The 27,726-nt window shown below is 33.9% G+C and overlaps 1 protein-coding gene across 22 annotated transcripts in view; it reads right to left on the bottom strand.

The window, feature by feature from the left end:
* The window catches only part of DLG1 (discs large MAGUK scaffold protein 1), a 261,449-nt gene that overhangs the window by 118,160 nt on the left and 115,563 nt on the right, over positions 1-27,726 (bottom strand). For 10 of the 22 annotated variants that reach the window (XM_082699246.1, XM_082699235.1, XM_082699251.1 and 7 more), the window contains one exon: positions 7,616-7,714. The exons of the other annotated variants lie outside the window; for them this stretch is intronic. In XM_082699246.1, coding sequence (XP_082555372.1) covers positions 7,616-7,714 — 99 coding nt within the window. The remainder of the gene's footprint in view (positions 1-7,615; positions 7,715-27,726) is intronic. 22 annotated transcript variants of the gene reach the window in all.

Genomic DNA, 27,726 nt, shown 5'->3' with positions numbered 1-27,726 from the left:
CAGTGGGTAGGCAGAACAGGTGACATGAAATTATCACCTTTACTTAGCAGTCAATTAAACAACAACAAGAATTAAGAAGAATCTACTTGAAAGTTATTTCAAATGAAGAAACCCCTTCCGTTGCACCTTGCTTCAAGTGACTTCAAGTGACACCAAAAGACTTGGTTCTGGTGCTATCTCTATTTCACTCCACCATTCAAGTAAATCTGACTATACAGGTAAGTCACAAGTGATATTTAAACTCATTTATTTCATCTATAAAGAGACAGCAACACATGTTTTTACCTAAGAGGACTATGTAAAGACACAGCAAATACAAAGGAAAACTTACTGTAAACTACAGGAAACTACTGTTAATCCATTATTAGTATATATATTAATATATTAATATATTCGTATATTATAATTTAATATACTATTGTCTATGTGTCAACTAGTATAATAATGAAGTCCTATAATACAATTAGAGATGGGGTGGGGGTTAGTAAAGGGACAGGAATATTCTAAAAAAGAGGTACTAGTAAACCCCTAAAGAATTTGACCAAGTATCAATAACAAGACTTAAGAAACATAATTCTGCTCATGCAATTTTTAGCATTCTATTTCATTAATAATGGATCTCAAAGGGATTGCTGCTGTTAACACATCACAGCATCCTTATACAATTTCAAAAAGCAGTATTACATTTTTTTAAAAACCTTTAAATAATTCTTAAATCCAGTTATTTAAAAACAGGCCAAAATTAGGAGTTTAGAAAACACTTTAATGCTGTGCATTGTATTTCTCCTTTTACCATTTATCAAAGTTTTATTACGTTATTTAATCTGTCTCCTTCTCCCCTACTAAATTATAAACAAGTGTTTTTCTTTTTTTTTTTTTTAAAGATTTTATTTATTTATTTAACAGAGAGAAATCACAAGTAGATGGAGAGGCAGGCAGAGAGAGAGAGAGGGAAGCAGGCTCCCTGCTGAGCAGAGAGCCCGATGCGGGCCTCGATCCCAGGACCCTGAGATCATGACCTGAGCCGAAGGCAGCGGCTTAACCCACTGAGCCACCCAGGCGCCCACAAGTGTTTTTCATATAAAGAACTCACAAACCCCAGAGAACACATCTTAGATTCTAATTTGAGACATACTGCATGAAAAGGTAAATGCTATCACTTAAGGAATCAATGTAAGATAAGGAGTGTATGTAAAAATAAATAGGATGGATTCTGGGAAGACGGCACAATAGGAAGTACCACAAATTTTCACCCAGACAATAACTGTACTGGCAGAATCTATGTGATGTAACTAATTTGGAATTGTATTGAACTCCAGAGTAGTCTGTTGAAGGCCTGCAACTTCCAGGGAAAGTACTGGATGGTAAACTGTGGTTAATTGTCAATTTTAGTTCTTAGCACAGTAGCAGCTATTCAACTCCCATCCTCTGCCCTGTAACAGCTAGTTGGGGAAGTGCTCCTGGAGTAGCCGGCACAAAAACTACACAACCCAGGAGGGGAAAAAAACCAAAAACAAACAAAAACTACCCTCCAAATACAGGGGATCTGTGCTCTGATTGCTTCTGATCACTGGGGTGCAAAGAGGCAGTGGCCATTATTGAACTGCCCATAATTGATACAAGTCTTCCCCCCTTTGGTTGAAGGGACTCCAGAGGACTTAAAGGGCAAACACCTCCTCCCACCATTTCATTTTTCTCTTTTTCCCCTTTTGAGAGTCAGACACTGAAACCTAGGATATTCAAAAGCAGCCACATACACAAGGGCAGGCAGGGAAAAAAAGACCTGAGGAAGACCTTAAGTTTATACTACAGACTGATTCTTGGCACAGAGATAGCCTACAACAATTAAAAAGCCCCAAAACAACAACTACAAAATAAAAATAAAACCTTAGGAGAGGAGGAAAATCTGATTTCCCGAGTTAGAGCATCCTAAGAGTCAAAAGTCCAGTGTTCAGCAAAGAAATCAAAAGGCATGCAAAGAAACAATATAGTGTGGTCCATTCAAAGGAAAAGAGAAAGGAATGAAGGAAAGAAGGAAAAGAAAAAAAGGAAGGAAGGGCCTTTAAAAAAACCTGGTGCCAGATCTACTACACAAAGACTTTAAAACAACCATATTAAAGATGTTCAAAGAACTAAAAGAGAAGGTGAACAAAGAAAATGAAAAAATAAAAGGGAAAATTTATAAAAGATAAAATAGAAAAGTCTATAAAAAGAGAGAAAACCTAAAGGAAAATCAAAAGGAAATTCTGAAGCAAAAAAGCTCAATAAATCAAAAATTCAATATAACAATTCAAAGGCAGATTTGAACAAGCAGAAGATAGGACAATGGAAATTACTAAGTCTGAGGAAAGAAAGAAAAGGACTAAAGAAAATGACCAGACACTAAGGAACCTTGGGTCACCATGAAGCAGACCAACACATATATCATGGGAGTCCCAGAAGAGGAGAGATCAAGTAGCAGAGAAAATATCTGAAGAAATAATCACCAAAACATTCCCAAATTTGATGATAACAACAAACAACCATAACAAGACATGAAGAACAACATCCAAGCTCAATAACCTCATGGTAGGATGAACTCAGAGAGACTCACACTAGGACACATTGTAATCAAACTCTTGAAAGACAAAAACACAGAATTTTGAGAGCAGCAAGAAAAAAGTGACTCATTACATACAAGGGATCTTCAATAAGATTATCAACATGTTTCTCTGAACTCTGGAAGAGTTCCAGAAACTCTGGAAGTGAGAAAGTAGTGAGCCAATATATCTAAAGTACTAAAAGAAAAAACCCTTTGTCAACCAAGAACCTTGTATCTGGCAAAACTGTTCCTCAAATGTGAGGGAGGAATTAAAATATTCCCAGATAAAGAAGAGCTGGGGTGGGGGGCGGAAGTTCGGTTATCACTAGTACAGCTGCCCTGAACAAAATTCTTTGCTCACGAGTCTTGCAGGTTGAAATTAAAGGACACGAGAGAGTAACACAAGGTGTTTGAAGAAATAAAGATCTCAGTAAAGATAAATACAAGAGCAATTATAAAACCTAATATTGTAAGAGTTGTAACATCACTTTTTATTTTACATATTGTTAGAGGAAATGCTTTCAGTCTTTCACCACTGAGTACAATGATTGCAGTCGGTTTTTCACATATGAAAAGATGAAGAGAGTTCTGTAGATGTATGACAGTGATGGTTGCAAAACAATATGAATGTACTTAATATCACTGATATGTAGGGGTGCCTTGGTGGCTCAGTAAGTGTCTGCCTTCAGCTCAGGTCATGATCCTGGGTCCTGGGATGGAGCCCCACATCACGCTCCCTGCTTAGCGGGGAGCCTGCTTCTCCCTCTTGCCTTCTGCCACTTCCCCTGCTTGTCTTCTCTCTCTTGCTCACTCTCAAATAAATAAAATCTTAAATACCACTGATATATAATCTTAAAAATGGCAAATTTCTACATTATGTGTATTCTACCACAACTAAAAAAATTGGAAAACATGTATGACTTCAAACTAATTATGCAGATGCATTAAAGACAAATTGAAACATATTCTACAAAATAACTAGCTTGCTTTCTTCTAAAATGCCACATTCATGAAAGACAGTGGGGCTACTCCAGATTACGGAGACTAAAGTGTCATGAAGGCAATGTGAAATCTTGGACTGGCTAAAGGACCTATTTTTTTTTCCTCTAAAGTACATTATTGGGGCAAATGGAAAAATATAATGTTTGCAGATTAATGACACTAATTTTATTTTAATGTTCATTTTCTGATGTAGCTCATGTACTGTGTTAATATTTCTGTTCTTAGGAAAAAACATTTAGTGTTATAAAGCATTTGTATTTGGAGGTAAAAGGGACATGAGAGAAACTTCCTTTGAAATGATTCATAAAAAGTAATATATAAGAAGGGAAATGATAAAGCAAATATGGTAGGTAAAAATGTTAAGAATTGGGGAATCTGGGTAAAGGTATATGGGAATTCACAGCATTATTACTGAAACTTTCTTAAATCTGAAATGATCTGAAAATAATGTAGAATAAACAAAACAAACTCAAAATACATATAGAATAAGGGCACCACAGTCAGATATTAATGTGTGGTTAAAAAGGCTCATCAAGGTAATTCAAAGTATGGTCTTCTGTTTAAAACTACCAGTAAAATGAAAATATATCAAGTCATCCTTTAGGTTATACTAAAGATCAAGTGATTTGAGATTCAATGCTCAGATGTTTTGTGAAACTTGAACGGTCCAAAAGCAATAAAAAATGGTCTGCACTGGCTACACCTCTTATGTCAGGTGGTTATTGTTAACTGTCTATTGGATAGAAAGGAGTCTCCTGGAGGACAAGGATAATGTTATATTCATCTTAGTAATGATATGACTGGAATAATAACAAAAAACTGAATACCAATCCCTCTGAAGCACATATATGAATATGTACAAAGAATTTTACACACACAAATTAGTCACTTTTAGCAATTACATGACAGATCCACAAAACTGGTAGAAAGAATCTAAAGCATCTGGTTTTAAAGCAGAGTATTTACTCTGGGGTGGAAAAAAGATATTTAATAGGTCAGTATCTATGTAGAGAACTGAGGCTATTAGAAGCTGAGACATTTCTACACTGTCACACAGCTAGAAAGGGGTGAGGCCAGAAAGTGGTAGTTAGGTCTCACTATAAAGTCTGCGCTCTTCATTCAACTTCAAGCAGTCGTTCGTTATGCCTTCTTCTGTACTGCTGTGTATAATAAGCCTAATAATTCCTAATATGGAAAGCTTTTAAAAATTTAAAAGACCAATATAAAAGTACTCTGAAAAGTATAATAAGCATTTAAAAGTAATCAGGGAGGCATTATCTTCCATTTTAATAGATGAAGGGAGGATAAAATGTAGACATTAAGTAACTTGTTTGAATTGCAAAGGTAGGACGGGAATCCAAACCTTATGTCTTCTACTTCTATTTCTATTATATCCTGATGCATCTAAAATGTAAAGTAGTAGATCTTTAGAAGAAAAATTATTTCCATTTAAAGTGTTAAAACTGGGTTATAGATTAACTATAGCTTTCAAGTTTATTTGAGGACATTTTAATCACTAATTTTTATAATGTCCATATTCTACTTCATTAATCAGGAACGCACTTACTGATTCCGGAAAAATGAGGCACACCTATAGGCTTTTCACATTATACAACATAAATGATTAATCTACTCTACATGGGCTTTCAGTGTATTTAAAAACTTAAAATGAGGCAAAGTAGAATACATAAGCCTTTGTCTTGTGCACATATCCTCATTTGTTTTTCTAACTTGTTCCCTGGTTTACTGTCTCAAAGAAATATGAGATAACACTAATAATATGAACAGCCAAGATTATGTGCCAGTTGCACATATGCCATTATTCTTCCAACAACATCTTAAGCTAGTACTACTATCATCTTCAGTGTTAACAGATGAAGTAACAGAAGCTCAGTGTGGTTAAGGAAACTGCTCAGAGTTACACAGCTTATAAAGTGGTAGGACTAGAATTCCAAACCAGATCTATCTGCCTCTAAGACCTCTCATTTATAACTACAAGGCTATGTAATGTCTCAACAATTTCCAAATATAGTGTGATGTTAGGGACACTTGGGAGTAAATAAGTCAGAGGTCTTTGAGCAGGAAAGGACAGGTTCCTTATGCAACATAAGAACAAAAACTACTATGAAGTTTCAAAGGGTTTTGGAACTATTTTAACACCAAAAGATGAATTGAAACGACAAGAGTAAAATAAACTTCCAAATCCCCTACTTAAAAAAAAATATTGTATTACTAAGCCCTAGATGCTTGGAGAGAGGTTATATTATTACAATATTACAATAAAACATAGGCTGCTTACTTAGAATTATATTTTATTTATATGTTCAATTTCTTCTATGCAACACAGAGAAAAAAATCCATCTGGATTTATTTATTCTATCATTTACAACGATTTAACTTTTAATGATTTTCACAAAGGGTGAACGATTACATAGAAACAGTAACATTATCACAGACTGAAGTCTTAGTGGAGTATCTGTAATTTCCCCTAGAGTCCTATTTTGTATAATGTCCCTCTTGAATTTCATTTTTTAGGAGGGGAAGGACACTGAGACAAGTAATAATTGATATCCCATTTTACTTCCAATGGAACTTACACAATAAGCATATAATTTTTATCTAGATTTTATGCACAGATCAGTAATAGTAAAAATAGCTAAAGATGCATTTATTTATACTCTAAATGAGACTGAGATTGTATACAACCAAGATCTGAGTTATTTATTATATGCAATAATACTATCATTATTTTGACTTTGGATGACTTAGTTTATAGGGTAGGTAATGTCTTATTAAGTCATCCCTTGGAATTACTGAAGGATTTGTCTAGCATTTTAGTTTTTGACTGTCACGTTACTTTTTATTTTGTTTTCAAATTTTTATTTAAATTCTAGTTCGTTAACATATAGTACAAAAAAACCCATATAGTACAATGTTAGTTTCAGGAGTAAAATTCAGTGATTCATTACTTACATATAATACCCAGTGCTCATCATAAAAGTGCTGTCCTTAATATCCATCACACATCTAGCTCATCCCCCACCCCGCAATTGCCCTCCATCAGCCCTCAGTTTGTTCTCTAAGAGTCTCTTATAGTTTGCTTCCTTCTCTTTCCTACCCTCCACAAACATTCATCTGTTTTGTTTCTTAAATTCCATATGTGAGTGAAATCATATGGTATCTGTCTTTCTCTGACTTATTTTGCTGAGCATAATACACTCTAGCTCCAACCATGTTGCAAATGGCAAGATTTCATTATTTTTGATGGCTGAGTAATATTCCATTGTGTGTATATACACACACATTACCTTTTTAAAAAATAAACTTTTATTAGAGTAATTTTAGATTTACAGAAAAGTTGCAGAGATAGCACAGAGTTTCAATATACTTTACATGTATGGGGTCTTATTTTTAACAGATAAATATGAACGTTATCTAACCAAATGACAGAGAAAGAAATATTTCCAAAGAAGGTAAATATATATTGGAAAACAAATATGAATGACACATCTAGTGTAATATGAAGATAAAGATTTTTATTATCTTTAGAAAATAAAATTTCCTGGGGTGTCTGGGTGGTTCAGTGGGTTAAGCCGCTGCCTTCAGCTCAGGTCATAATCTCAGGGTCCTGGGATAGAGCCCTGCATCAACCTCTCTGCCTACCTGTGCTTTCTCTCTCTGTTAAATAAATAAAATCTTAAAAAGAAAAAAAAAAAAGAAAATTTCCTAAAGCAAATAAAAACTGGTTCAAGCAGATTTATAAATACAAAATGCATGATAACAAATCTAAGGAGGTTCAATTATTACGAAGTTTAAAATGTGTCCTATTTCATAGTTAACCTAAAAAAATGACACATATTGAACCCATTTTATATTAAATCCCGAATATTTAATTCCCTAAAAACACCAGGTGAAGTCCAAAGTGAATTACTAAATCTAACAAAGAAATAGTTAAAACAGTTTGAAAAGAATACAAATGAAACATTAAAAGCAAATGAAATGTTTATAAAGAAAAAAGAAACTAATAAAAACCTGTGGTATGGTGGGTAGGATGACAGTATTCTCAGCAGGGACTGGCAGGACAGGGATCACAGGGACAGTGGGAGAAGAGGGAGGTACAGCTTCTGTTGGCTAAAAATCATCAATGACAAAAAATCAGGAAAAATACCAAAATAAAAGAAAAACACATAACAGAAAATTTTGCCATAATATATTATAGTTTTCAGAAATAACTGAGAAAAAGGTAAAATATTAATGTTACTTCAATTTAAATGAGAAAATGCTCTCCAGAAATTATTTTAGAAATCATTATGCTACTAATAATAGTTTTAATAACTGTAATTAAAATGAGAGACTACTTTTTAGATATTTCAATGAAAACAGTAAAAGATAATGACTTACAATTTTGCTCCTCTAGGAGACAAAACACTTACTTCAAAGACTACAAAATATTTTTCCAGGATTCAGAATATTATTTGATTACTTTCCTCCTTGCATTCAAGGAATCAAAAGCAATTTTATTAGCCCATAACTGGGGCTCAGAAATTCACAAAGGATTCAAAGGACTTAAAAATTGAATCTATTATCACTTTTAAAATCTATGCTATTGACCTCTACTATTAAGAACTGTACTAAGCTGCCTTAAAATTGCCTTCAAACGGGCATCTAGGTTGTACAATCAGTTAAGCGACGCTTCTTGGTTTTGGGTCAGGTGGTGATCTCAACATTGTGGGATAAGCCCCAAGCTCAGAAGGAAGCCTGCTTAAGTTTCTGCTTCCCTCTACCTTGGCCCCCTCCCCTGCACCCATGCTTTCTCTCTCAAATAAATAAATCTTTTAAAACAACTGCCTTTAAAGTCATTAATTCAACTAACACTGAGTAACTATTATGTGCCACACATATTCCAGAAAAAATCAAAAAAGAACTCTAGTGACATAAACTAAGGGGCTTTGATATTTACACTCAACACTCTATCTGGCTTGATTCATTTAATTTTACAAAGATGTAAATGTAAAACAAGACGTGTTTTGTAACTTGTCCTAAACCTTGTTAACTGGATTAATTCATAAACATTTATTAACTAATAACATACTCTACATGTATAAGAGAAACATTAAAATCCAACTGATTACAGGACAAGGTGCATTAAAAGAGACAGGAAGAACAAATTTGCTGAAATCAAAACTATGCTTTTCCTAACAAAGAAATAAAAAATAAAATTACAATGTTGACCTTCTTGGCCTATCAGTTAATCAAAATTTATTAAAAATGCGCGGAGTCTCTTCAACAATGGTGCTGGGAAAACTGGATATCCACATGCAAAAGTAATGAAGTTATATCACTCTCACATCATATACAAAAATTTAAAAATTAATCAACAATAGAAATATACATACTAGAACTCATAAAACCAGAAAACAAAGGGGTAAATCTTCCTGACCTTAGATTTGACAGTGAATTCTTAAATATATCAAAAGTATAAGTGACAAGAATAAATGAACCAGACGTCATCAGAACATCAGAGAAAATATTTTGTCTACCAAAGGACATTATCAAGAAAGTGCAAAGACAACCTACAAAATCCTAAATGTTTACAAGTCATACATCCGATGGGGGTTTAATAGCCAGAATATATAAAGAACTCTTACAACTCAACAACAAAAAGATAGTTAAAAAATGGGCAAAGGACTTTGGTGGTCATTTCTGCAAAGGAGATATACAAATGGCAAATAAGCACATTTGAAAAGATACTCAACAAATTATTATTCATTAGAAAAATGCAAATCAAAGTTACAGCAATAAATCACTTCACACTTACTAGGAGGCTGTAATAAAAAAAGAAAAACAAAAACAGAAAGAATCTATATTGGCAAGGATGTAGAGAATTTGTAATCTTCAAAAACTTTTGGTAGGAATGTAAAATGGTGTAAGCTGCTATGCAACAGTTTGATGGTTCTTCAAAAAAAGCTAACCATAGTATTACCATATGACCCAGCAATTTCTACTAAGTATACATAGACTCAGAAGAACTGAAAACAGGGAGTTGGATACTTTACATCACAATGTTCAGTGATGCATTATTCACAACAGCTGAAAAGGTGGAAAAAACACAAGTGTTCATCAACAGACAAATGGATAAACAAAATGTTATATATACATGCAATGAATTATTATTCAGTCACAAAGAGGAATGAAATTCTGACTCATGATACAACACGGATGTATACTGAAAACATTATGTTCTCAAGTGAAATGAATCAGACACATAAGGACAATGATTCGACTTAAATGAAACATTCAGAATAGGTATACTCATAGAGATAGAATGGAAGTTACCACGCTAGGAGAGAAGAGCATGGTAAGTTAATGATTACAGAGTCTGTGAGAGGACATGAAAAGTTTTGGAAATCTAATAGTGATGGTTGCAACACTGAGAATGCAATTAATGCCACAGAATTATTTTTTAAAAAGGTTAAAATGACAAATTTTATGTCAGATATATTTTGCCACAATACAAATCTCAAAGTAAATTTTAATGCATGGAAACAGAACCTTTCCCACTGTTGTTGGATGTATAAATTCATACAAACTTTAAGAAAAGCAATTTAGTAGTAAATATCTACAGCCTTAAAAAAGTCTAAGCTTTTAGACTTAATTCTAGAAATCTACCCAAAGTGAACAATTTAAAAAACAAGTATTCTAAGAGTCTTAATACATTCTACTGACCACTGTTTATACTTGGGAAATGTGGAATATCCTAAATATCCAAAGGTGCTGGAATGGTTAAGTATACAAATAATGATAATTATGTAAAATTAAATATTACACAACCAATTAAAAATCATCTGTAAGAACCATCTGTAGATCTGGCTTGGAACTCTAGTCACTAATTATATATTGTTTCCATAAAAAAAAAAACCTTTAAATTCCATATTATGAGTTTAAAATGCATCACTTAAATATTAACCAACTTTCAGTTTAATACTCATATCACTTTTTAAAAATTTCTGAGGTTCTGACTCTAGATTTACAACAAAGTGTGCGAAAAAAGATAGTTTTAAAAGAACTGCCACTTGATCAACTAGGTATACCTACAGGAAATGAAATGAATCCCATCTCTACCTTATACAATACTTAAGATTAATTGCAGACTGTTTACTAACATAAGAGAAGTACAAAAATTAGATTTCTAAATGATATTAATGGCAGAATGTTACCATGACCCTGGTGTAGGTAAAGACTTCTTTAACAGTAAGGTACAGATTATTGAAGCCAAACAGGGTAAGGAGAGTGTCGGTATGCAGGGAGTAGAGGGGTGGCAGCGGTCTAGAACAGGGTGCTTGGAGCCTGAGCAGAAAAAGGAGGGTATCCATATGGGCAGAGCAGTGGAAGCAGGCTGATGTGTTTTGTTTGAACCTAAATGTGGCAGTAGCAGTAGTCTGGCATGAAGTGTAGGGGCCTCAGTGGAGTAAGAAGGAGATATGATGGAGCTTGGGCAGAGTAAGGAGGGTGTCCCACCAAGAGAAGTGGTGATGGGAGATTGCTGACATACAGGAGATTTTGATCTAAAAAATACATACATAAAGGATAAGGGGAATAAGATACCTCGTGTCAGAGAAAGGAGTTATGAATATGGAAAGGGAAAAAATTAGCATGATATCTATGGTTCCAGAACAGAACTGGAGATATTAGCATGAATGCACGGCTTTCAATATATAGAGATAGACTTGGAAACACAGACATACGTGTGTGTATACATACATATATTCCCTAACTCTGCCCACAAAGATGATCTGGGGGCAGTAACACACCAATAGCATGAACACACCTAGCATTCAGATCATGGTTTCTAAATACCAATTCTCAAATTAAAAAACAAAAGGCTAGGAGTCTTTGGATTTCAAAATGGCTAATTCCAGTGCTAGAGCTTAGTAAGTACAATAAGATCCTAGAACAACTTGCTGTGCCAGAAAATACAGAAGTGCTCATGGAATCATGAGGGCAGGACAAAAGACACAGGAGTTAGCTTGAAGAGTTTTGATCAGTCAGACTGGGAACAATTTGAGATTCGAAATAAAGATAACAGTGGCATACACAGAATAAAAACAGGATTCCAAGAGTCCATATTGATATAATAATTATAAAAATAAATGAAAAGATGAGAAAACATTTCCTTATAGTAGGATGCCAACTAAAAGATGTAGAAGGAATTCTAGAATTTTAAAATCATAATTTGGCAACTACCACAGAAATAATACATTCAAAAAAATCAATAGATATAAAAATTCCAATGCTGCTGAATGAACCTTCCCTTTCATTCTAGTAGATGAAAGTTTAAATAGGACACATGGATCCACTCAAGTATTTCTCTTAAAAACACTTATTAATTACAGTGAAGAAATCTAGCAGATACTATCTTAATCAAAGTTACCAGTACCAAGGATGGGACAACTCAAAATCATGCTACCTGATAGGATAAAGAACCTATCACTTCTCAGAAACTCCAGTCAAAGATGCGTAACCTGAATCCAATCACCGAATAACAGACAAACCCAAATTGACTGATACACTACAAAATAACTGCTGCAGTCATCCACACTATCAAAGAAAAAAAAAGTCTAAAGTTTATAATTATTTTTTGTAATATCAGGTCTTTAAAACAGCTTTATTGAGGTAAAATTGACATACAAAAAACTTCACCCATTTAATGTAAACAACTTAAATGAGTTCAGACATATGCATGTACCTGTGAAACCATTACAATCAAGATACTAGATATATCTATCACCTCAAAGTTTCCTTATGCCTCTTCAACAGGGTCAGATATTAGCTGATTAATAATCTACTTTAACATAAAAATAAGACAGAGCTAAATGCTTATATCAAATTTCAACATCAAGCACAAAAATCTCCACTAGGCAGCTGCTCTCCAAGACCTTTATGATAAACTATAAATCCTTTAATATTACATTTAAACCTCATGGTAACCCTGGCTTTAAGTCTCTTCTGAAATCTACCTCCTTTATATAAGGATCTGAATACCATTTTTAAGAAATCCTAAAACAACTTATGTCATCTTAATTCACTCCACTCTCTATATGGCAATGAACAAGTAGTTTGAAAAAGAACGTAGCTTTTGCCAGTTTCTTGAGAAAGGAAAATCCTGCTGAAAAAGTCTTCAAAAATAAGTAACGTTATCAATACATACAATTTCCTAGCCACAGCTGATAACAAATTCAGGTAACAAAGATTACAGAACAGCAAAATAATTCATTTAGTTCATCTGAAATAAAAATACAGCCCCAAACAAATAACAGACAATCAAATGAAGGCTGAGTGATACGGGAACAGCACAGATGTTAGATCTGATAATAGAGTAAAATAAAAAGGTAAGAGGATATTTTAAGCACAGGATTTAGAGCAGGGTAAAATTCTGGGGAGTTGTAGAAGATTCTAAATCGGAAAATGTCATGCTTTAGATCCTAATGTAAACAATGAGGTAGCAAAATACAGTCACCATTATATTTGGGTTATTACAGAAAAGGAGAAATTCAGCATAAGCATTTTAACTTGAAAAATCTTATATACATATTTCATTAGACAATGATAACTGTTATACCATCATCCTTTTACTGCTCCATTTGTATCACTCAGTAAGATCAGTTCCAAAGAGGTTTTTTTTTTTAAATCATGACCATGTGACTAACAACAGTCTCAGTTGTTTCTATCCATAGCAACACCATGGAATCATTAGCCTCTGAGGCTGCCTTCAGAGACTTGTTTCCATGACAACAGAGGCTATAATATTAACAGTGTCTCAAAGAACATCGCAGAAAATTGTAATTTCCTGTAAAATAATTGGCTTGTACATATTTTAAAAGTACTTTTTCTATGACAGTATGAAATTGACAGCTTCTGGGAAAGTGTTTAAACAATCATTTTTAGAGATTCTTATTAAATTTCTTCATAGTTTACATTTTAAATTCAATGTAAGATCTTAAAATTATGAAATCAGCTTTTAAAATGTAACAGATTTTCACTGGAGTGGTCTGAAGCCTTATTAGGTACAGCCACTTGCATAATGTGTACTGTATATCAACATTCATGACTATGCACCACCTTCTTTCACTGCCATTCATGCAATAATAAATGCCCCTGGCCTCTTCCTTAAGAAAGCAAATACTGCTGAAAAATACTTCAAAAACAAATAACATATCAACACACACAATTTCCTAGCCACAGCTGATAACTAATCCAGCCGTGTAACCAATTCAGCATACAATCAGGAAGGCATATTGAGTAAGCCCACATTTATTAAATCGCATTCTGCTTAAAATAGCTCAAGTGGTTCTTTTATGTGCATATGAATCCTGACTGATACAGGAAGAGACAGAAAGGACAATTAGGCTGCTGTGATAATCCTGATTATTGAGAGGTCATCAGTGGCTTGGTGAAAATGGACATGAGTAGTCAAATCAAGATAGATTTTGAATGTACACCTAGTGTCATCTGGTGAATAATGGGCAACTGGGAGTTAGGAAGGACTATTAAATAAATAAATAAAAATAAAAATAAATCTTAAAAAAAAAAAGAGTAACACCCATGGTGCGCCTGGGTGGCTCAGTAGGTTAAGCCTCTGCCTTCGGCTCAGGTCATGTTCCCGGGGTCCTGGGATCCAGCTCATCGGGCTTTCTGCTCAGCAGGGAGCCTGCTTTCCCCTCTCTCTGATTGCCTCTCTGTCTACTTGTGATCTCTCTCTCTCTCTCTCTAATAAATAAATAAATAAAATCTTAAAAAAAAAAAAAAGAACCCACTTTGGCTATTAAAAATAATCTTTTACATCATAGACCCAAGCATAAAAGATTTGCAAGGCTATGTGAATACATTTTTATTGCTAAATTATTAAAATGATTTTCATAGCAGAAGATAAAAATCTGAAGATAACTGAGATCATATTACAGGATAATTTACATTGACGTGTTATATGAATGAGGTAAACTGAGCTTAGAATATACACAAAGATTCAATAAGGTCTAAATAAATTTATACCACATTTAGGGGAAATGAAATACATGAATTAGCAAATCTTTTGTTAATACCTTAGATAACAAGGAAAAGCAATTACTCTTGTGCCACTGTTGGTCAATAAGTACCTTATTTCATTTTTGTATGGCAAAGTTAATATTCTTAATCCAAGTTCCTTCGTTTAAAGATCTACTATGCTGTAAGGAGATATGCTTCTCTGATCAAATGTCAAAGAAGCTGTTTAGAAGGGGGCGGAAAACAAAAAAATCCGGCAATGTTTATAGAAGAATACAGCAGAGCAGATTTATCAAAACTCTACTTGGGAATCACTGTACTGAACAGGGGTCTAGTATCTTTAGAATAAAGATATTTTTCATTATTTAAGTCTGACTCTCTCCCCCTTGCTGCAGGGGGGAAAATGTTATCTGAACCAGCTACATGTGGCATCCACATCATAATTATGTCAGAAGCAAACATCAATAAACCAGGTACATTTAAAAACAAATCACTAGGTGTTAAATTACAAAGTTTTGATTTTAAAATAACAAAGGAGAGATCAGAAAATAGATCCAGTGATTAATAATCTTATTATAGAAACACGGGTACAGTTTTGTTACTTCACACAGATTACCTAGTCCGTGAAACTATTTCTGCTGGCAAGATTCATGATAATGAAGTAAAGTTTACCATCCCTTTATTATGAAAAGATGGTATTCTATCAGCATTCAGCTCGTTCACTTTGTGCTGGTAGAAGGATGAATCAAGAACCACTAAAAATTTAAAGTAAAGAGACCTTAAACTTGGATTTAAAGATATGGTTACATAATTAACAAGTAGGTATGAAACTACAAACTGCAATATACTTTAACCTGATTTTTAAACCAGAAAATGGTCAGAGAAACCTACACAGTCATGGAGTTCATGATTACTAATATAAAATGCGCCCTCAATGCTTTCTAGTAATCATACGTTTACCCTATTCTATTCATTCTTCTAGAAGTCCGTAATGATTCCAGCCCCTGTTGCCTTTCTACTATTCTCCTACCACTTAACTGTTTCAGCCATACTGACCTCCCTGCTATTCTCCAAATAGCCTGAACTTGGTTTGGTCTCAGTCTTTTATTTACTTACTATGTCTCTGCCAGGAATGCTTTTGCCTCAGATATCCACATGGCTCAATTTCATGACTTTATTCAAGTATCAAATATATGTAGGAGATACTGCAAAAAGATTTTTCTGTGCTGGGGAGCCACTACCAATCAGGTATTCAAGATGTTCTATCATTTGATGAACGTAGGACAGAAGTCTCAAAAACATGAAAAGTGCCCTCAAATTGCCAGTTTCATGTTTTTATCTACCTAGCAGTAGCTAGTTGCCTAATAATGTCCTATTTGAAAATAAACACGTCTTGCTTAGGTACATTTGCTTAATAGATTTTCATCTTTTTTTATTTTTAAAGATTTTATTTTTAAGTAATCTCTACAACCAATGTGGGACTCAGACTCACCACCCAACATCAAGAGGTGCATGCTCTTCCAACTAAGCACGCCAGGTACCCCTCTTCTCTTTTAAAAACTGTATTAGTAAGTATTTTTCACTGACGGCTTATATTTAAAAGCTGTGGTGCCCATCTTCCAAATTTCTAGGTTCTACTAATTTCAGCTTGTTTCTAGGTCCCTACCACATGTGGCAGCTGCTTCCTATGGTTACTATCTGTTTTACTTTGGTGTTTCACTTTTCCTTTTCAAATCTCCAATTCGTTTTTTTTAAAAGCACCTTCCTCCCCCAATATTACATTCTGTTAAAATAAATGCTGTGGTTCCTGTTTTCCTCACTGGATACCCTGTCAAGGTTACCAAGCCTCTGGTTAAACATAATTCTTTACCACTCTATAATTAGACTGCTTCTCCCACATCTAGATTCCTCACTTAAAAAAAAAAAAAAAAAAAAAAAAAAAAAACCAGAATATTTTGTGGAACTACTGATAATGGTGGTAATGAAGATGGTAATGATGATGATTATCAGGTATTATTAGGGCTGTGCTTATACTGCCTCATTTAATTTCCAATAAATCTTGATGTGGATAACACTTTTTCATCTCTATTTTCTACAGGTGGAGGAAAGAGATTCAAAGAATTTAGATGTATTTGTCTAAAGTGCCACAGCTAGTAAACAGCAGAACAGAAACAAACTCAGGCCATTATCCTCTAACAACAGTCTGCTCACCCAGTATGCTACACTGTCTTTTAAAAATATTTTCAGAAGAGTTATTTGGTCCTTATTGTTACTATCATGTTTTACCACAAAGACAATATATAATACCCCCCAAAAGAAACAGAATACTTGTTCAGTCCTTAGCTCAAGGATTGGCAAACATTTTCTTTCTTTTTTTTTTTTTTTTTAAAGATTTTATTTATTTGACAGAGAGAGATCACAAGCAGGCAGAGAGGCAGGCAGAGAGAGAGGAAGGGAAGCAGGTCCCCTGCTGAGCAAAGAGCCCGACGTGGGACTTGATCCCAGGACCCTGAAATCGTGACCCGAGCCGAAGGCAGCAGCCCAACCCACTGAGCCACCCAGGCGTTCTTGGCAAACATTTTCAAAAAAGGGCCAGATAATACATATTTTAGACTTTATGAACCATGTTTCTGTGTTGCAACTACCCAACTTTGTGCTTGAAAATGGCTATACCCAATACACAAACGGAGCTGTGTTCCAATAAAACTTCATTTATCTATGATAATAAAAATATGCAACTCCTCCCATAAGATCATGGAATTGAAAATAAAAAAATAATACATATAGAAATTTCAAATTTCATCTACAGTTATTTAAAATATTTTTATAAAAAAGGCTTATATAATAAAGCAGTGTTCTTATATCTGAAAGAATATAGGCTCTATACTGTATGTAGCCTTTCAGTTCGGGAAGAGTGATTAAAATGACGTGATTTTTGTTTTGCTTCCCATTCCTACCCACCCCCCCTGCCAAATACTGCTTATGGTACTTAGTATAGATGAAGCAATTAATCCTAACATTGGGATATGCATCTTGTTATCTCCAATTTTCAAAATAACTTCAAAATGATTTTTTTCAAATTTGTAATACTTTGTAGATCTTAGGTAGCTCTACCAAGATCAGTCAGACTTAAATACAGAAAAATGAAGCTGGAAATCTGTTTTGATCCAAATCTCAGATTATAATCTCTAGTTATTTCTCTCAGGACCAACAAAAAATCTGTAAGGCAATCAACTGGTCCTATTCTGTCATAACAATAACTGCTTCACATTCCAGAGCTGGAATTAATTTATTAATAGCCACAATTTAGATTTCACAAAAACTAAAAAATATTGTTCTGAAATATAGGATTAAACTGGGGTTTACTAAAGGATAAAGAATTAATAGGCAGGAATCCTTTTAAGAGGTAAGGGAGAAAGTCTTTTAAATACATTTATCTAGAGGCAGAAGTAGTTGTGTTTAGGCTTTCCTAAAATTCCACTACCTCCAGATGTCATTGCCAGTTGGTTTATTCGTGCACAAAATAGGTCCAGTCTTTTTTGATTGATTTGCATATGCCTGTAAAATTATTACATCAGTTGGTTTATTTAAAGTTTGTTAAATAAGGTGTTAATTGTAGGCTACTGTTCTCCACATGGTCTGAACAACTATTTTTGCCTTTATAAAAATTCTAAATTTTAAAAATGGAGGACTGAAATGTAATCTAAATTAGAGTGCCAGGAAGTACAAAGAATAACACAGAAAAAAATCTTTAAAGAAAATGAATCTAAGTCAAATTTTAACGATATAAATTTAAATTCTTCATATGTACAGGAATACATATGCCTAATTTTTTTCGCAGAGAGCTTTGGATTACTTTTGAAATATACATGATTTTGCAAAATCCTGTAGTGTAGAGTTTTTTTAATTAAAAAAAAAAAATTTTTTTTTAATTTTAAGCCAAAGGCAGCCGTATTTGTGGAGCATAACAAATATCATGGAGGACAAGGGGTGTTAGAGAGGAGAAGGGAGTTGGGGTAAATTGGAAGGGGAGGTGAATCATGAGAGACTATGGACTCCGAAAAACAATCTGAGGGGTTTGAAGTGGCGGGGGTGGGTGGGGGGGGGAGGTCGGGGTACCAGGTGGTGGGTATTATAGAGGGCACGGATTGCATGGAGCACTGGGTGTGGTGAAAAAACAATGAATACTGTTTTTCTGAAAATAAATAAATTAATTTAATTAAAAAAAATTTTTAAGCCATAGTTCTACATATAAAGTGCCTGGGAAATTTATAGTGGCCAAACCATATTCAGAAGCTCCAAACTTCCTCACAGCCAGCATCAGATTAAATGAAAATAAACAAGTATATAACATTTGTTTATTAGTTCAACAAATATTTTTCAAGCGCATTCACCATGCTAGTTTCTGGGGATATAAGAAAATACGCATCTTATACTATCAGCTCTTGTGAAGCTTATGGTTCAGCAGCTAATATTAAACAAATCATTCCCAACTGATTACCTGAATAAATTGATTATAGTTGTGATAAGAGGTATGAAGTACAAATCTCATAAAACAAACACTGCTTGAAAATACAGGCAAAAATGTTACAAAGGCTGAATGTCTTATCTTGACCTCATGAGAAGTGGATAATTTTTCAGCACTGTTATTAACACATTAAAGGTTAACTTTAAAACCTGTTTGAATATATTAAAAATATATAAGCTGCAGCTTGTGAAATTTCTTTTTACCTATCTGTCCTTGACAAAAGGGCCATCTAACAATCATGACACTATACAAAGATGAATACAACACATTTCCTATTTATAAAGAGCTTATATAAACAAATTTCACTTATTTAGTTCTTTAAGCTATAGCCAGTTGAATCTCCATTAAGATACTAATTTTTTAATAGGCTTTATTTTTTAAAGCAGTTTTTAGGTTCAAAGCAAACTTGAGGATAAAGTACAGAGTTCCCACATAGCCTATGCCCACACACCTTAGTCTTCCCATCATCAACATTTACCACCAGAGTGATATATTTGTACAAATGATGAAGCTACACTGACACACCACTATTATCCAAAGTTCATAGTTCAGGGTTCACTCTTGGACATTCTATAGGTTGTAACAAATGTATAATGTCATTTGCCTACCAATATAAAATCATACAGAAGAGTATTACTATTCTAAAAGTCCTCTGTGTTCTACCTATTCATCATCATTCTTCGCTAGCCCTTGGAAACCACTAATCTTTGTACTGTCTCCATAGTTTTCTCTTTTCCAGAATGTCACATAGTTAAGAGGATAGGGTACGTAGCCTTTTCAGATCGACTTCTTTCACTGGGTAACACGCATTTAAGGTTCCTCCATGTCTTTTCATTTCTTTTTAGTGATAAATCAATTCCTCTGTCTGAAGGTACCACAGTTTATTTATCCATTCACCCACTGAAGGACATTTTGGTTGCTTGCAAGTTCTGACAATCATAAATAAAGGTGCTATAAACAAGTGTGCAGGTTTTCATGTGGACACAAGTTTTTAACACATCTGGGTAAATATCAAGGAGTGCAATGCTGGACTGGTATGGTCAATTTGGTATTTTTAAACGGCTTATATAACCATTATAACACTTTTTTTGGTTGTTTTTTAATCCTCATCTCTACACTTTTCTAAAGTGTCTTACTGTAAAAATGACCGGGTCTTAAACATTGTTTGAACAAATTTTTAGTGGATACATATAAATTTCCCTGTAAGAAATTCCACAACATTCTTCAGGTGAAAAGGGGAACAATTAATTTCTAAGTCGGAGTCATGGTACCAATCTTACCACTGAGCTTTAGTGGCCTTTTGAGTGGGCAATTAAACTTTGTCAACAGGCAGCAATTCACAACCAGTATAGAAGAATTTTTATCCTAACCTTGGTTTCTTGCTCTGTCAATACCCAAAGGAGACTATTTCTAACTATTCTGCTAGAAACAGGACTGTCTACCTACTTTCTATATATTCTAGTTTAATACAAAGGCAATATATTGCTGAATATAACCAATTTCATTCCTCAGAGGTGAAGAAAAATAGATAAATTTGACATAACACTTCAAAATACAACTGTCATTAGGCACGAGTCTAAATGTATGAAACATGTATTGAGGAAGGTTAGGCCAATTCAAAACGGTCCAAGGTGGAGATATCTTGGTGTGACTATTCAGACTTGCTGCCTGGTGAGAAAAATCAGCAGATAAATGGCTATAAATGATGTACCATACGCCTCTGTTTGCTTGCTAAGTCTGTATTTATGCCTGTTGTCCCACTTTACTTATTAATAGTTTTCTCTTTCCATCAAAAGTACTCCAGTTTGGTTGATGAGTTACACAGTCATCCTAATTATAATGAAATTGAATGGTTTCTCTCTTTTCTCTCTCTCTCACCTCCTCATGAGTATTTCTTCCCAGAGGGGTAAAGAGGAAGAGAATCATCGGCTAGAGGATCAGAATAACACTAGATAAAGGGTGATATATTGTTCATAGAAGGTCTAAGGAAGAAATTCTGATGGACAGGAAAATTTGTAGTAGTAAAGAATCAGACAATATTGAATACTGTAAGGAAACAATTTTGTAAGTAAGAAGACAGTAATGTTTGGAGTGAAAGAGAACCTGCAACCTAAGATAAGTATCTTGGAAGGCCCTGTGAAAAAGCACAGATAAGGGGATATCTGAAAGCAGTGAGGGAATGAACCATGAGAATATCTACCGGAAAGAAGGGAACATCAAGATAAAGGCTCTTAGATGGCCACATCTGATATATCTGAGGAATAGGAACAAGGCCAGTATAACCAGAGCAGAGTAAGTGAGGGAGCAGTAGCAAACACGACTGGAAGTACTTCTGGGGTGAGATCATATAGGCATTTTGGGCTGTAGTTAAGAAGGATTTAGAATTTTACTATATACTGGATCAGAAGTCACAGAAGGGTTAAAAATAAAGGACTGACATTCTCAAAGGATGACGCTGGCTAATGGGTAAACAGACTGTTTAAAGAATAGAGACAGGGAGACCAGTAAGAGGTCTACTGCTGTAGTTCAGGCAAAAAATTAAATAATTTAAAACTAGTAGTTCCGGAAATTCTAAAAAGTGGCCACATCACAAATATATCCTGGACATAGAGCCAATAGGATCTGCTGTTAGACGGAATGTGGACCAAAGGAAAAAATAACAGAAAACGATTCTAAGAGTTTCTATGTTCAGCATCTCAGTGAGTGATGGTGAAAGAAGATGATGGGGAGAACAATAAAATTAGACACTTGTTTTTGACATGTTAACTTTCAGGTATTTAATCCAAGTGGAGATACTGAACAGGAAGTTAAATATACAAGTCTAGTGTACAAGGATTAGCTCTGGGCTAAAGATACAAATACTGATGTTATTTAAAGGCACAGGACTGGATGAGATCACCTGATATGTGAGTATAAAAAGACAGAGAAGCTCAAGGACTGAGCACTCTAACATTTAGTGGTAGAAAGAGGAGGAGAATACTGCAAAGGAAACTGAGTTTGGGAGAATACTGGAAAGGTAGTATTCAAGAGTCAAAGGTGAAAGGAATTTAAAGGAGGGAATGGTCAACTGTGTAAAAGCTGTTATGGGGTCAAAACAAAAACTTTGTACCAATCATTGGATTTGACAATCTACTCCAAAAGAGGATTTTCTGGTTGGTTGTTTTAATGAGAGTTATTAGAAGAGATATATATGCTTATGAGAATGATTCAGTAGAAGGAGAAAGGTAATGCAGTGAAGAGAGAATTTCAGAAGTTCTTGAATAGTTGAAGGGACTAAGAAGTGAAGGGTGAGCTGTAGGAATACAGATGGATCATTCATTTTAACAAGGTAGAATAAAGAGTAAGATCATCAACTGAGAATGAGGGCCAGGTAGTGACTCTTGGAAATTTAATGTGCACCTTTGGAGCCAGTATGTAGGAGGCAGAGTTGCAATTAACCAAAGTTGAATCTTACCAATGAAGGGGCAACAGTTAATGAAAGGCAGCACTCTTAGTCATGGACCAAGGAATCTGAGTGAGGCAAGGAGGGAAGTGAAAGCATGAAAGGAGTGATAGATAATAGAAAATTATGCTGAAGGTCTTCAGAAGATAAATTTTTCAAAAAAATCACTGTAATAGGAGAAATGAGCTAAAAAGAAATAAGTGCTAGTCAGACTGTTTGAAATGCTTGCAACTAAGATTTTCTAAGTGTACAGTCAACGGTAATAAGGTTTTAAATGTAACTAAGCAGGTCACCCAAGTGAAAGAAAAGACAAGGTTCCTAGAGATAAGGATATCAAAGAATTGAGAAAGTCAAGATTTTGGATAGATCACACAAGGTTACTGAAAATCACTAAGAATAATTACAGGAATAGTGGGCAGAAAAAAGGCAGTACCAGGTGTTCAAATCATCAATGAGCAGGAGTGACTGAGAGAGATGCAGATGACTAGAAAAGGAGGGAAAGTGGAAAATATTATCTGATGCCATCTACATTTTTTTTAAAGAGAGAGGAAATACACTCATCCATAAATATCACTGATAAGCAAGAAAGATGGACAAAACTTCACTTTTTGTGAGGATATAGTACAAAACAGTATCCTCAGGGAAATGCCAAGTACCTGAAAGAAAAAAGGGTGATCCATCACAAAGAGTTTGAGGATAAGGAAATGAATGAGAGTGATCTGGAAGGTTTGGACTTTTGGGGGTGATTAAGGACAAAAGGATATAGAGTATAAAATTAGTCCTGATGATACACCCAAGAAAGCTTGGTAAAAGATGAACAATCAGTTAACTTTGTTGTCTACTTGTGACTTGTTTAACAATTTGCAAAAGGGAATGTTGGGAGGAGAGGAAAAGCCAGGGAATTGGACGTCTCACCAAGAAGTGAGGTTATCTTTAGGCTCATCTCCCCTTAAATTCTACGATTAAAGGTGCTGAGGTTTGGAATTCTTAAAAAAGTACATGGCTGTACTTAGAGTTAGCTTATTCAGTCAACACAATTTACTGAATATCTGAATAGACTGCACTACCCTAGGTGGTCTAATTCCTAATTATCTATATTTGAATTTGTTCATGGGCTATCAAAAGTTAAGTAATCTAAAAAGAAAATAATAATATTAGTAATAGCTGCCAGGCACTGTTCTAAGTATGATACGTATATTAAATAATTTAATAGAATTAACTCATGAGGTTGAGAGTATTATATACATTTTTGAACAACATATCCAATGCACAGCTCTACAGATTTAAATCCTTAATAATCTAGACTGTATCTGTTTGGACAAACAGTATTCTTTTTATACAAATTAGCCTATATATTTTTCCACATATGGGTATCTGAAAAGTGTTTTCCTGCATTTTAATGCAGGACAGGTTTTTCCTCTAAAAAGAAAACTATTCAATTCTTAAAATTTTATTGTTCTACTTCAATTATGATAAGTCATCATGTCTGTTCCATTCACTCCTAGAAAAGAACTTTATTGTTTTCAGCTCAACCTGCCATGTCAGTTGTTGGGGGAAGGGCAGAATTTAGAATGGCTATTTATAATGATCCATGCTAGGGATTTTTAGGTGGTCCAAAACACAGGCACAGCTGCTAAACACACATTCAAAGTGAACTACCACTTCACAGCTGTTCTAAGTTTATATTACTACTATACTCATTAATAAACACTGATATCACCAAGAAGGCTAATCAAGTAGCAAAGACTAGAAATACTGGAGTTCTTTAAAACCCTCATGAATTTAAAAATTAGTCCTAGTCTGGAATAGAGGTGAGTGTGCTAAAAAGGACAGGGCAGATTGGCATTAAGTCATCCTAAATGCAAGAATAGGGGAAATTCTGAGGTAAAGACATGAGGAAGGTTTGACAACATGTAGGCCCTTTTTTTCTGTAATAATTATTCAAAATTAAGAGCATAAGTAGTATGAAGCACAAAACAGAAAAACTTACAACAAAGTAAAAAAAAATTAGAAACTCCTTTTAATTTAACATTAAAAAAAAAACAAAAACAACAACCCAAGGGCACCTGGCTGTCTCAAATTGGTTAGGTGTCTCATTCAACTCAGGTCAGGATCCCAGAGTCCTGGGATCAAGCCCCACGTAGGGCTTCTGGCTCAGTGAAGAGCCTGCTTCTCTCTCTCTCCCTCCCTCTACTGCTCCCTCTGCTTGTTATCTGTCAAATAAATAAAAGCCTTAAAAAAAAAAAGGCAATTCATGTGAATTTCTGGGATATAACCAAATGACAAAGACTAGAAATAGTTTGTAAACTGTACAGTTAACATCATTGTGTGGGAACCCAGAGGGGTGAGGAAATCAGGTACATGGGGAATTTGTGTGATCTGAAGTAAACATGAAGAATGGAGGGGAGGAGAAGGGAAACAGAGAGAAATGGGGTACTGTGAAGAACTAAAGGCACTGGTGAGGGAAGGAAAGTGGATCCAAGAAAAACAGGTACCCAGGAGGTTTAGGATTAGGTACTATATTTTGGAAGGTCATAAACTAACAAGGTTTTGGTGACTGAAATGGAAAATAATCAATTCTATAAACATTTACTGAGCACCATCTACATGCCAAGCCCTATCCTAGAAGTGGGGGGGGGGGGGTCTTGCAGAAGTTTATAACTACTTCGCTTCCTTAACATTAAAAAAAAAAAACATTAATGACTTCACACTAAATTCCAGATATTATAGTAGAAACTGGCACATAATCTGAGTTATGAATGTGAATATTTCTAACACACAAGTAACTTAAATGAATCCCTAAATAAATTTTCTTTTTATTTACAGAAGGTATTTGGGGGTTACTAAATCAGGGTAATGACTTTCATATTAATAAAACTGGATTTAATAGCAATTCTCCACACTGCTGAAAGTATCATGCTGCATAGTTACAAGAAATTACATTTAAACTTAAATCTTGCTATCAAATCTTAGAAAAAATATTTCTAACAACAATGAAATAGAAAATCTGGTTATCATTGCTGCTATTTATCAATTACAGAACAAAACACTATCATAATACTATCTTCACAGAAACATAGTATATGTTCAATAAATTACAAAATTTCATTAATCTACTTGTTTTTAACAATATGCAAATCCTTCTGGTGCTACAAATTAAAAACCGTCTGCTATGGGTCAGTAGATGAAACAGGTCTATCATCAGTCCAGATCCAAATCTGTCTAGTGTTCTATCTCAGTCCTATCATATTTTATCCAGTAAAATGAATTCCAGTGAGTTACAACAAAAGACCTGGATATATAAAATATCCCAATCATCAGTTAGAAAAATATACAGAATGAAAAATGGTATAATGGAACTTTAGAGCAGGAGAAATAAAAGCTAAAATCTTTGACCTAATGTTTATATTTCTAAAAATGAAATACAAAGGTAATGAAAGACAAGTAAAAAAGAAGTATGAAAGAAATAAAAACTAAGTCATTTATCAGTATAACAAATGATTTGAACCAAATGGTAGGAAAATAAAATTTTTAATGGCTTTGGAGGATTAATTGTGAATAGGTTTTACTGAAATTATGACTCTATTTTAGTACAATAAGCAGTTTTTTCTCCAATTCCTAAGTAATTATAATGTAATTCTGTGGTTTCAATAGTTTTACATGTAAACTATTTTGCTTGCCTTTTCATTTGTATGCCTCTAATAAGATTACGTATCAGTGGTAGTGTGTATGTATACATATACAGTACTGTGTACTTATATAAACCTCATGTAAGTTTTTAAAAGTTTTTAGCACATCTTTTTCTATTAACAAAAGAAAGTATCATTTAATATTAATCTATTATGAATTAACACCAAATCTTAGTTTTTGCATCCCTTTTTGGTATGTATAATTGCAGTCAAATCAAGTTAGTTAAATTCTTCAGGCAGTGTTCAATCTTGAGAGTTAAATCATGTCACTGCTTCTGAAGTTTTGATTGAAACTAACATCAGTGCCTATATAAGAACAATTAATGATCCCTCCTAGCCCAGTAATTCCATTTCTCTCACACATGTTAGAAAAATAAATACAATTTCTTACTTAAGAAATTTGACAATATTTTAAAATCAAAACTATTGAAAGATTAATTCTGGTAACCAAAAGCAAGGAAGCAGCTGTTGACAGTTTATTGTGCTGCTTCTAATTATTTTTTAAAAAGATGGTTTTAAAGAAATTTATTTTAAAAAGCACTAGGATATGTGTATAAATTTTATTAAGTATTAGTGATGTGAAAGGACAAAAGCAATCTCCCCTTGTTTTTAAATTAGACTATTTCTTATCATTTCATTTTTACTAAAGTTTAATATCTACAGAAAATATTTTAAAATATAGTCCCCCAACCTCCTTTAATGACAAATGAATATTTCACTTAAGTTACTATTAATTTCTATTTCCCCATTATTTTTAAATCAAAAAGATTTGGTTTTATGTGGTCTTCTTTTTTTTAATTTGGGAGATTTTTAGTGTTGCTCTTCTTTAAACTGTCAACTGACTATCTGAAAAAAAATATTCCTATAATTGTGTAGTTATACAAGCTTAATGCTTTTAAATTAACCCTAGATAATATATACAGAATTGGAAAGATTAACTAAATTCCTTGAATAAACCATAATTATAACTTCATAAGATATAAGTATATAGCAACAGTAAACTATATTCAATTTATTCTCAAAACACTAGAAAATAAAAATCTTTCTGTATCTTCTGTTTTTTTACCATAACAATCTTCCTAAGGTTATCTAATGACATACAGAAGCTAAAGTGGTTTTCTTTTTTTTGGGTTAGACATTGTACTTTATAGCATTTAACAGCCTAAAAATAAGGAGACAAGCATTATTAATTTACACTGTAATTTATGTATGAATGGTTTGTATTTTTAGAGAAGTCCCTCAACAGAATCAGAGCCTGTATTGTTTGGTATTACATAAGAGCAAAAGAGAAAATATTTTTTGTTTCCCCTTCCATGCTAAAGACCTACACAGATGGACTGAAAACATGTATTTCTGCATACTCAAGGTTTCAGTACATAAGACTGTATTTTAAATAATAAGAAATCTATATTAATACAACTGCAAAGCAAATATAAAGCAAAAA

This window comes from Mustela nivalis (assembly GCF_964662115.1).
Source record: "Mustela nivalis genome assembly, chromosome: 1".
Lineage (NCBI taxonomy): Eukaryota > Metazoa > Chordata > Mammalia > Carnivora > Mustelidae > Mustela > Mustela nivalis.
This window is presented reverse-complemented; position numbering and strand designations above follow the sequence as displayed.